The sequence below is a fragment of the Pieris napi genome, chromosome 9 (assembly GCF_905475465.1).
Source record: "Pieris napi chromosome 9, ilPieNapi1.2, whole genome shotgun sequence".
In the NCBI taxonomy this organism is placed as follows: domain Eukaryota; kingdom Metazoa; phylum Arthropoda; class Insecta; order Lepidoptera; family Pieridae; genus Pieris; species Pieris napi.
The window spans coordinates 7,775,846-7,790,972 of NC_062242.1; the positions used below are offsets into that span (position 1 = coordinate 7,775,846).

Here is a 15,127-nt window from a genome sequence, read left to right on the forward strand (position 1 = left end):
TGTACAGTTTAATATCAAATTAAAACTATAGGTTTTTCTAATTCAAGCAATGTATTGATTCGGCCAATGTTTTAATATAAAAACGATTTTCAGACAATCAATAAAACGCTCGTTCACAGGTAACAAGACATGTTGACAGCTAAAGGTGGAAGATAAATGATGTTAGGTGTTTCCAGTGATAAAAAATTGGGAATTCCCGCGCATGGTGTAAACATGGCAATCACATTTCTGACATTTGTGTGCTTCCTCTAGTGTATTGGGGAAAAACAAACAGATCCAGTCATCTTTTATGTTATTTTTGTTTGCTTTGGTCGTTCGAGTTAACTGTTTGTTGTTTTATTTTATTTTTGTAGGCATCTGTCAAGATACATTAAGCTTAATTGGATGATTTATTTTATACATTAATATAGAAATAGATCCAGTAACCTCAAAATAAACGATTACATAAGACTAATTTTATTAACGCATCATCTAGTATAACATACATAACAATTTATAAAAACTTATCTATCCTAACCGATTTATTAATAATATAAGATTCTACAGTTCTACACGGTCGCGGGAGGTCACAGTTGATCATGTAATACACGTTGTATTAACAAAAGACCACCATTCCAGATATCAGTTTAAAAAAAAATTGTGTTTTTTATTTATTTACACTTTGTTGCTTTATGATATAAAAATTTAACAAAATTACATGTAAAGGAAAGGCAACTGGCGGCCTTATCGCTTTCGAGCGATCTCTTCCAGGCAACCACTGTGATAAAAGAAAAAAAAAGTATTAGTATTATCTTTTGGCGCGTTAGGGAAAAATTATGAGAGTATTTTTTTCTATTGTTAGTGTTGCTTTTTCTACGAACGTAGAATAAGGCGAAAGATAAAAATTTTGAAAAGATTATTATCTTGTTACGCCAAAGAAGTATAACTTCTAACGCGTGTACATAAGTACAAACACGTTTTTTTTAATGCTACATGCCATTATACAAGAGCCATCATAAATTATCTCATGAAGTGAAAAAATCGATTTGTAATCCTATAATGTATACACACTTCACTAGTGCTTTTAACCAAGAAACACAAACGTATAAAAAGCAAATAGCTATACCAATCCTTTCAGCCCAAAAATATCTTAAAGCGTTAACCCTATATCACTGCTACACAATAATCGACCTTCGCGCAGCAACAAGAACAACTATTTTGTAAAATTCTCAATAACTATTTATAGAAACAAATGCATGCGTTCGATTCTCCAACGAATGGATTATTTACGAGCGCCGGCATGGTCCGAAATAACCTCTAGTATTACACCAGTTGGAGTTATGATTTTTTTCATAACTGGTTAAAAATTTATTAGTTAAAAATAATTCTAGAACACAACAGAAGCTTTTAGTGTATTTCTTTGAATGGCAACATTTATGTGTATATTATTGTATATACATTATATTAAAGCTATTAATTTATATTATAATAATATAATGTTATGTTATAAAAATATTGCAACATCGGAAACTTACAATTTTAAACTTGATTTTGTTTAAAGTTTTGTTTTCCTCTATGCGTTATGATTTGATCATTTTTTTTTTATATTAAAAGTATACTTTTGGAAAGGCAGGAACAATTAACTTTTATATAATCTTCTTATTGGTAGGAATAATTACGTAATGAATAATAAATACTTTAAAAATAGTAGACCTGCCATAGATAAGTCGATAAGATACTTTTTATATCCTTAAATTTTAAAAGCGTGTATTTTAACTTCTAAGGCTAAATACTTATTATTCTGATTTTACACAAAACGCAATCCTCAAAACCGAGAACATATAATAGTGCTAACAAAAACGTTGCAATACAAATGTTCAGGTTTTGAGTTCAAAGTGATTTGTCACATGACGGTGACACGCGTCGCAGACAGACGCCCATACTTCATGCCTAATAGCTAATAGTTGCGAATTCATTTCTATATTTATAAGCGTTACCTTATAATCGCAAACATTCGTTGAATTCATGCAAATTCTAACGCATAATAATTGTGTAAACGTTAGAAAAATACGTTTTTATGTTATATAATCTAATATATTTTGTGTGCATGTGTATAAAAGCTTGCATCAATGTGTACCTGCGTCTTTTAAAGTGAAATGAATGTAAAATAATGTATCACAAGCAATGTTACTGCAGGGCCATGGTTGGTGGTTGGTGCTAGGAAGTGAGGAGGCCTGGAGTGCAATTCTGTGAACATGTAATGCCGTAGAATGAGGCTGGTGAGCGATAGATGCAGAGTTCTGGAGTTAACCGTAGACTGGCTGGTGGAGCCAGGCTGGGGTTTCAATCTCGAGTGGCCCCGAACCGCAGGTCGTGAATGAGCTCTCTATGTCGGATATAAGCTCGGGTCACTTGGGTAGAATTCCTGGCAAACCGAGGGTCCATCTTAAGGGCATTTGAAGGGCTGAGGTGTTTTTAGTGCTACCCCATCTGAATAGCAGAGGGATTTGAGTGTAGACCCAGCCCCACAGCCGTGTAAACATCCATGGCGCGGGCCTGCGTAAGCGCATTTTCACCTCATTCAAAAAAAAGGTCATGGTTGATTGCATGGCATGCTGGCTTTGATATTCTAATGGACACCGACCCCTCGGGCCTGTCCGGCATCCATCTCATATAGGTATGAGAGTTATGCAATAGGAAGTGTACTTAGTCTTGGCAGAAACTGCCGTGGCAGAATCAGTTAAAAACCTAATTGTTGTGGCTTCTGATATCATTATCAATCATTAATCATCATAATTATATGAACGATCATATGATAACTAAAACTACCCAAAATCAGTGTATGAAGATGTTTTAGTCAATTTGTTGGCATTCTCTCATCCCTTTGATCGCCCATCTATTACAGAATCCACTATATCCAATATGATCGAAACTCAATTAGATCGAGTATGAATAGCATTCGAATATCTGTTTCTAAAATCGTTTCAATCAATCAGGTCAGCAATCGAGAGGTTTGAGACGTCTGTTTGAGTTATTTGTAGGCTTGTCTTACGTCATCGCCGGAGTAAGGTATATACTAATTTTAATACTTTCAAAAATCTAACCATAGTTTTGACATTCAGGCTACTTATCACTATATCTCTATTCTAAATCTTGCGCTTGGCTCCTTATTCCCTGGAAACCAATGTTTTTTTCTAAATTACAGACACGGACTAATCACCTACCTCCGCCTATCGCCTTGCAATAGAAGTATGTTTTGGAACAAAATAAGTATCAATATACTTATCAATTTAAAAAAAAATGTATGGCCGTACAGATATCATTATAATAGTTAATTACGGAATAATATAATCTAATTACCGTTTTAGTGTTTACATGAAAAGGAAATTTTATTATTTCATTATACGTTTTGACAACATTTAAGATAAAATATTTTGGTATTTCTGAAATCCTACACCATATAATAGTTATTACTTGTCGAAATAATGACTTAACTGTCTTGAGTCTATTTATTTTTGAACTTCAATTGTGAACTTTGTTAAAGCGTTTTCTGTGGTGAAATAGATCATAAGGACAATACCAACTAACGCGTAAATTTAAGAAAAATAAATACTGGCGCCACTAATAATTATAAGTCATTGTTCACAAGTGTACACATTGTGTTACCTAAATGAATAAATGATTTTGATTTGATTTAATAAGATTCTTAAGTCTGAAACGGTATTTTTCAATTCAAATAAGAAACGTGCAATAATAGAGCTTATATATTTTATATTACGTGTCTATTGTGTGTGTTTATTACATACAACAATAAAAACATCAATATCACTTAATTAGTGTTACTGTCAAGTAAACTGACGATAAACATAATTCCATACAGAATAATTAAACAAACATCAATATTTATATTTCATTAATACACGGCGGGCAAATTTAAAGATTTTAATTTATATTGATAACATTTGTTTGATATCTGGCGTGGCATTTTCAATTAAAATAATTTTGTATTTTGTATAATTTTAGAATACTATTTAGCGTCAATGTGTGATACCTGTAGAAATCAAAACTTACAATATCAAGTAATAATAGAAATAAGTAGTATTAATTATTTATAAATAAATAATTTAAAAAATTCTAGTACATATAACACATTTGTTATTAGACGTTACGCAAAGGAAAAATATTTTTTGGTAACTATATCAAAGTTGGAAATATAAGCAACAAGAAATTTTGAAATATAAATAACCTGGTTTTTTTACATTTAATAAATAAAATTAAAAAAAATATATATTTTTTTTAAATATAATTATCCCCAGCAACAACATTCCAAGCATTTCTTAATAGAAAATAGCCAAATTATTACCGAAAACTAAGACCTTTAACACGCCAGAGTTTAACTTCAATGTTCTTTTTTTAAACTACTGACTTTAGTCTAATTCCATTTTGTTTTACGATATGTCTGGTTTGTCAACGGTATTCTTGGCAATGTATGAAGCGGAGAGTTATTTAAAACATTTACTACGACGTGTCGTGTCTTCATTGATAATATAATATAATTATAAATCACTCCTAATGGTTATTGCTAGCTAAACTTTTGTTAGACAATATAGTGAAATATTGGAGCTTTTACTGATTAATTTTGTTTAGCATCTGGCAACGGAACAATGTTAGTCATTTTCAATGTATTTTACATATTTCGAAATAGCTAGGATTGGTACACGTAGAAACAAGAAAGTGTAGTTTAAAAGATCTATTCATATATAATACTTTTTACATTATACATAATACTATTTTTAATGTTATTATTTTTAATACGATTGTGTAATATTAGTAAAACCAAAGTCTATTCCATCCATAGACACTCCTATACGTCTTTAGTAAAACTATACTTTGTATAAAGCACTTATTTAAATTCTTAGGGTCCTATAGTATATAGGAATAATACGAATTTGAATATGGTCGTCTCTATATAAAAACGTATACATATTTTAGCCCAATATCAAGCCAAAGTAAATTTTTGTCGATATCCTTTTCACAAAGGACGTTTGACTCGACTTTTCATTACCAGAATTTACGTTACTTTTAGTTAAATAAATAAATGAATAATAAATCCTTTATTTGCCATGATAGTGGTACATAATACAAAAATCGAAAAACAAGAAATGTCCGCACAATCAGCCATACATAAAACAGGCATGCAAATGTCATAATAAGTCATTTATGAGTAATTGTTAAACTTATGTTCTAAATATTCGGAAGTTACCGGAAAGTGTCTTTCAGAGAACCTGGAATCTCAGATGTAACGACTAAAAATCATTGTCCGAGTGTACTTTAAAATATATACATGTAAATTTGTACTAGTTTGCCGGAAACATTAAAAATAATAATAGCGTGTGAATTATATAGTAAAACCCTTTCAACAATACTTTAGGTCGAAACTCTAATATTAGAATGATGCCGTGATTCAAACTTTATATGAAAAATATGATTGTAATTTAATTTTGATGTAGAATAATAAAAAGATTACATGCAAGGTTTTGCATCGATCTTTTAAAATTGTGAATTCTACGCTTACAACAACAATAAAATAATCATTGCTTGCTGTTATTATACATAATATATTTGGCCACAGATGCAGTCAAGTTCCGGCATTAGGCCGGACATGTCATGACTTCAAGATGGAAGGTGGACAAAACGTGTTACATCATGTAAAGGACCAAAAGGTAAACGGCACAAAAGACGACTCCAATTGGGATGGCAGGAAGACCTTCCTTAAACTGCTAGCCTAAACTTGCTACAGGTGGCTTGTGTTAGGGAAAATGGCATTCGTTGGAGGAGGCCTATACCTGTTTAAATTGTAACCTATAATTTAATATATATTATACGTAGTATCAAAATTTTTGTGTTATTGTCAAATGATAATAGTTAATGACTATTGTTTATCTTAGTAGGAAATTAAAACCTTTTTTATTTTATTTATTCATGTGAGTATGTCTATTATAGAAAAATTTGTGTTAAATTTATCGGTACCATTATATTTATGTCACCTCGAGAGAAACGGGACCATTACCAAAATATCATATTAGAATTTTAATAAGTTGCGCGTTGACCGTATTAGGTTGTAAATTTTATTTTAATGCGCTAATGTTTTAGTTTTCTTTCTGTTACATAGTCAGTATTCGTATAAGTTAAGTCCATAGATAGATAGATATCAGATTTCTGTATATGTTTCGTTATTTTTGTTTTTTCTATTAGGCAAATAGTACGCCTTCTAGTCTAGTCTAAAGTGTTTACCTTCACCGTACGAGCGAGTCAGTAGTGTATTGTGGACACAGTTGCCGCACTTAGACGCCCATTTGGTCCATTGTGCGTTAAGTCCTGGCTAATTAAGCCAGCCTAGCTCCTTCCGGAAGCTTAGAAGTTTCCTCGGCACTTCGCAGGCTTCACGGAGGGTTCGATGCCCACATAGAAACTCTAGACAACTTTGTTTTTTTTTTATAGAACAGGGGGCAAACGGGCAGGAGGCTCACCTGATGTTAAGTGATACCGCCGCCCATAGATACTGTCAATGCCAGAGGGCTCGCGAGTGCGTTGCCGGCCTTTCAAGAATGGGTACGCTCTTTTCTTGAAGGACCCTAAGTCGAATTGGTTCGTAAATACTTCAGTGGGCAGCTGTTTCCACAAAGTGGTGGTGCGCGGCAAAAACTGCCTTGAAAAACGCTCAGTTGTGGAACGGCGGACGTCGAGGTGATACGGGTGGAATTTCGTATTCTGCCTCGACGTCCGATGACAAAACTCAGCTGCAGGTATTAATCCGAACAACTCCTCTGAATACTCTCCATGGTAAATGCGGTAGAAGATGCAGAGACTTAAGAATTACGTACAATTACTAGCATAACAGCTACACAATAGCTGTAAGACTGAAATCTGCAGAAGGTAAAACCTTCAATATGGCGGTCTTGTTCGCCGATCTATTCAGCTCTCAATCGTATTGTCACATATGTGGGTTACCTACTTGCACTTATAGTATTTTTGTATTGCATTCCCGTTTAGCCCAGTTTAGGATTTTACGTAACTTTTCTATAACAACTAGATGAGTTTAATGTTATTTTTAAATGGATTTCCTTAAAATATTGCCTTATTAAGGCGAAATTAGTGCGGGGGCAGCTACTAGTTAAGATAATTTAAATGCTTTATCTTTTTTAAAATAATTGTAGTTAGTATTGTCTTTGATTAACATAACCTTTACACATTTAAAGAAAAAAACTTTTTACCGGATTAAAGTTATGTATTATTATAAATTTACAATTATTTGACATAATTTTAAATTTACCCTCCATCTTTTAGTCGATACCAACTCCGGGGAAATAAATACAGATAATGCAACTTTCTCAACAGCTGTGATACTTTTTTGACATCCAACACCTTTTGTCTTCAGTCACCGTGACCACGCACGCTGTAAAGCACGCGAAACGTCGGATAAATTTAAAATTATGTCAAATAATTGTAAATTTATAATAATACATAACTTTAATCCGGTAAAAAGTTTTTTTCTTTAAATAATTGTAGTTATCTACCACTACATAGCTTCTTTAAAAGAAGCATCATTTAATCACTAGGATTAGAATTAAAACTAAAATAATTTTTCGTTTTTCGTTTTCGTCAAATTTAATTTTGCCTAATGACCCGTTTGAAAAATATTTATAAAATAGTACACAAAGTTCAAAATAATTAACATTCTACTATTTATATGTTGTACATACATTCAGCTTGCGGTTCGTTGTTTCCCACTTTCCAACACAAATTAATATAGGGTGGCCATAAATTAAGAGTACAATTTATTTAATAATAATTTAAATGGGCTAATATCAAAAATGCTTATTATTTTATTTAAGGCTTATTTTTAAATCGCCTTAAGATGAGTTTGATTTAAAAAATCAATGAAATTTAAATAAGAAACATCCACTTATATGTTATTTATTGAGTAACTTGTAGTTAGAAACAGCCTATATATACTTTATTAATACAGTAATGGCAAAACGGGTAGCGTGTTTTCCTAATAACAGTAAACAGTAATGAAAACTTATTCCGATATACGAAAATTATTTTGTAATCTATATATATAAAAATGAAACCCGTTTTCCGTTGTCACGACATAACATGATACGGCTTAACCGATTTGTCTGATCTTTTTTTTATAATATACCTTTAAGTACGAGGATGGTTCTTACAGAGAAAAAAAATTAAAAAAAATAGAATGAAAAAGTCTAAAAACAACGCTTTTCTATATTCCCATACAAAATATTCGTAATAATACTTAAACGTCAATTTGAACTATAATACTATAACATAAAGTTCAAGTGTTAGTGGAGGGGTTCCGGGAAGGTAAATTTTTATTTTTTGACATAATGTATTTGTTGTCTTATCAACTTTTTTTATCTTACTAGCTAGACCTAATAATATTACTTATTCTGATATACTTCCCGAATAGCAGAATAAGTATTTAACAAAAAAATAAAGAATCGACTGTTAGGCGGTACGATGTTCGCCAGGCCAGCTAGTATATTATAAACATTAATGTAAATGAAAAAAATGTTTATATTGACTACTAATAACTTAGCAATGAAATTATTAATAAAGAGAACACAAACAATAGGTACATATGTATCAAAGAAATCCTTGCCAAGCTTCAAATACTCTAAATGCGCAAAGTTCTAATAGCAATCGTTCACTGGCCAATTGGCGCATGACAGTTCAAGCTCTATCAAGACACCTCACCATATTTACGAAAATGTTGGTCACCCAACGGTGGCTGTATAATCATTGTAAAGGCCTCTCGAAGGCCTGTCTAATTAGTACCACAATTAGAAGCTCCCGATCAATAACAATTAGAGGCATGACTCATAGATATGTAATGAGAATTGCATACGTGCTCCAATTATATTATATATTCCAACGCTTCTTGAAGATATTAACGATGCGAACCTTTCATTATATTGTGTAGAACAAATTACCTTTAAGCGAGGGTATAATTAAAATATCAACGGATTTTACAGTGGCCTAAAAATATTCGTATACAATTATTGAAAATTGCATAAGGTTTTTAAAGACTGACTTTCATGTTTTTATTTATAAAATATTTATTAGCTTGTGTATAAAATTAATTTATTGTAATTCGAGCTGATTAAGCGGACTATACTTATAATGCAACTATTTTATTTTTAATTTATTTTTTATGAAATAAATTTATAAGTCTATAATTAAAAAATGATGATACAGTTGATATTATACCAAATTCCGATAAAATGAATCATACAGTTAATATTTTGCCGAAGTATTTACTTTGCATTAACTGGAGTAATTGATAATTATATAACAATCATTATTATGCAATATGCGGAACATTGGCTTGTTAACTTCTACAAAGGACGTTGTATTCGGAGGTCCTTGATTCTATTATCAGCTAAACACTACTCGTTTCAGGTTACAGATAGCTGATTAGCAGATTACTTTAAAATGCAACTTTGAAACTTACGTAAAAATGAGTTTGTTGTTGCGTCGCGGGATTTCAAACGATATTGTTAATAAATCATTTATTTAAAATAATCCTTTTTTTTAATTAGTTTATATCAAATTTATAAAACTTATGTTTGCTTTATTTAAATAAAACGTGTTAATTTTTACGTAAAACAAAATAAACAGAGTCAAACTCAGATTAGATTATGAAGGCAATCTGTGTGAAAATCTAAAACTTACCAATTCATCATAGTAGTTTGCTAATTGGGAATAGATCAACGAATCGTAATCCATCTTGTTTTTACGTTAAACACTATTTTTGAACACTGCGTGAGGTCACTTGGGTATTTGAAACACTTGAACACTTAGCTTTTACACTTTTCCGAAAGCGATGTGACAGCTCCAATTTTACACAATTCGCGCGGCTTTCTGGTTTTTCCGATTTTCGGATGTTTCCCAGGAATTATCGATAAATTTCACGTTCGTCGAAGTAAAACGCATTGGCCGAGTAACGTCTGACGTACACTACCGTCTGTAAAGCTAAAATAAGACGAAATTTTAAACACAAATCTTTAGTACGCGGTGAATCTATATAGAGATGTTATTATCGCACGTGCTATAGTGGGAATGAACTGGAGTGTTTACGGAATCCTATGAATCAGTTATATATTAAAGTTTATTAGAATTTATATATTAAATGTATGATATATTAAATTTCTTTTACTTGATACTTGTAGAGGATTGAAAAAATAACATTTATCATTGGTATTAAGTTTTAATGTATACTTAATTCGAAGTTTTCAATTTTTCGTTGTCGAATAATATGAATATCGGTATCGAAGTTATAGAGAAGTTCGTACTTAGACAATATTTAATATAATTATTGAAACTAAATATATTATTTAAAATAGTTGAAAGTGAAAGTTATTCAAAAGTATATTTTAATTATTTGCATATGTTTATAACTTTTAATTAGTTGTCTTAATAACTACTTTCAGTAGTTTCAGTATTCAATTATAATTAGCCGTTGTATCAACTCTATTTATATTTTACACCCGCACTAGAGGAAGCGAGTTATAGCGTATGTTCGACTGTGAGTTACTCCAAACATTTTATGTTAGTTTGTTTTATAATTTCTGGAAAACTTCTCTTATTAACATTGTAGAGAACATTGAACTGTATTTTTGAGAATTATTGTATTTCAAACAATTCTATATTTTACGCTGAAACAGTCTCAAGGTGGTATTAATCTATCGTTATTTAGAAAGACAAGAACTGACTAAAACTCCTTGTGTTAGCATCATTCATAGAAATCGAACCAAGGTTATTCTGGATAGAATAATGACACTCTGTGGCTTAGTGCTTATCACAAATCGTATATTTAAAATCTAATTAATAACGTCACAATGGTTTTTTTCAGTCTAGTAGAAGCGTTTCAAAAAGCGCTCAGTACCGTAAGACAAAAATAACACATAAACTAAGTTTTATTGTGGGTGGTCCTATGATGTTAAAGTATAAAATATTTAAATAAATCCAGGATCTTTATTTGGTTCATTCTGAAGTAAAAGTAAATATATTTAGACGAAATGTCTAACACGTGTCTCAAAATGTACATCTGTAAAAATAACTCTAATAATACTCTTAATTCCGCTGTTAAAATATATTTGATCATACTAAATTAACTTTCAAGAGAGTCCTAATCTTCTGTCTTATTACGAACTTTTGAAAAGTATAATCACGTTGAAGAGTACATTAGTCTTAATTTTAGGGCTGTCACAAAGTTTCATCTGATGCGGCGCCGGTTGACACGAACAATTTGTGAGTATTTTAAAGAAGAATGTTTTGAATATTTTCCAGGAAATAACTGTTTGATATTTTTCCTCGTGCAAGATAAAAATAGTCTTATCCATAACTAATTTTACACTTTAAATAGAATAGACAAGAGGTTTGACTTGGCGGAGATGTCTTTATATATAATAGGTACTTACTTAAGGATTTCTCGATTTCTTCCTCGTTTTCTTATCAAACTTTTTGCCATTCCCTTTGCAGAACCGTTCTAGGTTTTATCCCTATTATTCCCAGGGTGTGTAAGTTAGCTAACAAATTTTCCTATGAAATTGATTCTCCTTCTGAGTTTCCCTGAGCTACGAGCTCGTACCTATTCCGAAATTTTGCAATAACTTATAATTTATATATCTCGCTATTTAGATCACATATTTATAGTTGGTTTCTATTATTAATAGTTATTAAGTATAAAGCATAGTGTGATTGCCTGATTGTAAACAAGTTTTAATTGTTATTTTTGTGTCAAAATCATGATCAAATCATTTATTTCAATTAGGCCTATTAAAAAGGCACATTTGAAAGTCAAAATTACTAGTTATTTTTTTTTTAAATGACTCTAATTGTCCCTTCCAAAGGGTAGTTTTATATGGAGAAGAATGGGCAAGAAACTCTATACTTTCTCTTTGTGTTCCTAGATGTAAGCTTTTATTGTAATGCACATTGCCCATCGGAGCGTCTTTTTAAAATAAATAAATAAAAATATGAACGCAATTTACAGAGCATATAGTTTTAATTTATATACAATATATTTTTCTAAGATCTTAAACAAATGCATATTGTGTGTAAATGTGACATTAAAAACTTTACACATATACATAAACTATATTAGAACATAAAAACTACATACAAGCAAGGGTCATATAGGCAAAATATCAAAATGACATATTGGAATTCGCGTTTATATCTGTTAAAGAAGTTAACGTTTATAAGGAAATTACTTGATATCTTATTAAATACATTACATATTATTACATACATTTGTTAAATGCTATATTTAATTGCTAAGCAACTGTATTAAATCTACCCAATATAAAATACAAAAGAAAAAATCCAAGACATTTTTATTGCATTCTCTAAATATATTTCTATTCAATAAAATATTCAATTACACTGCAGACGGCTGCAAATAAAACGGGCGGCGAATAAAGACATCTGAAGAAATCCTATTATACGAAACAAAGTGCGGCGCTACAAGCACTTGTCCCATTCGCTATGTGCGACACGTCATGTGCATTTGATAAATGCGATATAACATTTTATAAATAAATTTATTTAGATTTTTCTCTGGCTCGTGCTACTCTCATAAAATTGTATGAAGTATTGTAACCACCAAATTATTTCTCTTCGTTCGTTTCAGTGAATTCTTTTGTGCCTTCTTGTTTCATACACGTTATTATTGGGTCTAGTAGCCAGACGCTTGACTCGCGAGCGTTAATTTCGAATTTAATAGTTTCGCTACCCAACTTTAAAATTGTATGATGAAACAAAACTTCTAACGGTTAGAAAAGTTAATATGGCGACTTTTGTGGAAATAAACACCGACAACACCACATCATACACAACGCAAACCTATAAAACGCACTTTCTTCGCCCAACGCTTTTTCTCCTTCAGACGCCCTTTCATCTTAACCACTTTCTTAAAAACTTAACTATCACTATCCATTTAAAACTTTACAATCTTCATAATCTGAAACTTCTCTAATCTGGAACTGAAAGTATTCTTCTTGTGCAACAGTATACGTAGTCAAATTATATAATTTATTACGTTAAGTAAAAAATATTAATATATGCCGGCAAATGGAAGTCATCGCATGAAAAGGAATCCTAGCGTGGGGGCTAGTGCTCTAGTGATATACAGTTTTTCTTCTAATTCTCTCTTGACAAACTTGGCGATTTAAAAAAGTGGCACAGAGTTTATTGCCAGTTCTTATCATCCGTTCTACGCCCTTGATTTGAGAACAGGCAGTAAATGTAAAATTAGACGCATTTAATATGTAGGTATTTCTTTTTTTGACGTTCATAAATGTACACTGTGTTACCTATATGAATAAACGATTGATATTGACGATTTTTATTGCCAAAATTATCCATAACTAGCAAATCACAATGTCATGATTAAAAATTACCTTAACTTTAAAATAATAATAACATTATTTATTTATTAATTATTTAACCAAAATAAAAAAGCTACTGTGGAGAGGGACATTACGAATGAAAGTCTCTATTACCGAGTCGGATGAAACGCATCGTTATCTCCATACGCGTTACACGAACCGAGACACAGCTAGTTAGTTATAAAATGAGCTAAGCTCAGCCACATAGCTACGATTTATAGCGATACCATTGTGGCTTGTAATGCACGTATCGCACAGAGGTGGCATTGAGTTTCAATTAACGAGAAAACATTTTTTTATTGAACTGTTGTTTTATTCACCTTACGCACTGTTTATATACTTTACACACTGTAAACACAAAAATGACAGAATATTTCTTACGTTTCGCTCAGTTACGATTCGGCTTATGATCCTGGATCACTGTTCCCATGTGCTTAAGTCAAGTGACATGAAGAGCGTTTTTTTCTTTTATCATGAATAAAAGAAAAAAAAAATATATTATTTATATTCTTGGAGGAATATGCGTGTTAGCTTATAAGTCTTCTATGCGCAAGTGCGATTTTTATGAACGAGAATGGTTTAGATGTTGTACTTGCATTTAAGACGTGTATACAGGACACCAATCTGTCGGGTCTGCTAGTGTTTAACATGACTTTAATTATTATAATTAATTATTATAAAGTCATCATAGTCTGTTTGTATCTAAGTAAAATACGAGATTGTATACCAGTTAAGTTTGGATTTTTATTTTGTTTTTGTGACAATTTCTCCACACCGTTTTCTGTTCCCATGCACGCACGACCTGTTGCGATGGTGTACTGGATCCTTTCCAGTGTTTAAGTGAATTATACTCAAATAAAATTTAGTTATCATGTATGTTTTTCAATGTTCTACTCGCTCTTGCCAAATTCACTTAAGTGGAAAACACGGGTTGCAAGTTTTAGTATTATTCCTAAAAATAATGTTTAGTAATAGAGAAATATATGAACTGCAAACAAGAATTATATTTTTAGAAATTTCTAAAATATTTCGATCATTTCTTGCTTTTATATGAACTAAAGATTTTTTCAAAGACATATAATATTAGTTTATTTATAAATGGATATACTTACAATAACACTGTTGATTTAAGGTAAAATCATAAAGGCTTTAAAAAAATACCATTCTGTTTTAAGATTGAAGAATTATCAAAGTGAAAAATCAACAAACTCGACGACATATTAAATACGTTCGAACATAATTGTGTAACTGCGGTGCTTCTTAGCCTTTTTTATTTGTCGATATATTATGATAAGGTCAGTATCATTCAATACCTAATTGATCCATGAAACACCATGCTAGGGTTTATTACTCCAAATAGCCAATAATAAAGTTGAATATTCCAAGTTACACATAATATTTTAAAGATTAAAAATAACGCTTAAAATCCAAAATGAAAGCAATTTACGAGAAAAGAATTTCAACACGTGCAATGTTGGCTCCAGCTTAATCCGGGGCTTAAGCGAAATTACAACACAGGGTTGAGAGCTTGGGTTTGCCTGCAATTACGGCAACTCTTCATTTTTGGAAATATCTTGTTGTACATGCAATTTAATTATATTTTAAATTATGATTATTTACAATTTAGGTTAAGATAATCATTAAAATCAATAATTTTTATTAATTGATTATCA

The 15,127-nt window shown here is 31.1% G+C and overlaps 1 protein-coding gene across 3 annotated transcripts in view; it reads right to left on the reverse strand.

The window, feature by feature from the left end:
- LOC125052711 (CUGBP Elav-like family member 3-B) overlaps positions 1-15,127 on the reverse strand; it is a 447,174-nt gene that overhangs the window by 373,381 nt on the left and 58,666 nt on the right. The window contains exon 1 of one of the 3 annotated variants that reach the window (XM_047653704.1): positions 9,736-9,913. The exons of the other annotated variants lie outside the window; for them this stretch is intronic. Within the exon in view, the coding sequence (XP_047509660.1) occupies positions 9,736-9,789 (54 nt within the window). The 5' untranslated portion in view covers positions 9,790-9,913. Of the gene's footprint in view, positions 1-9,735; positions 9,914-15,127 lie in introns of those variants that run through there. 3 annotated transcript variants of the gene reach the window in all.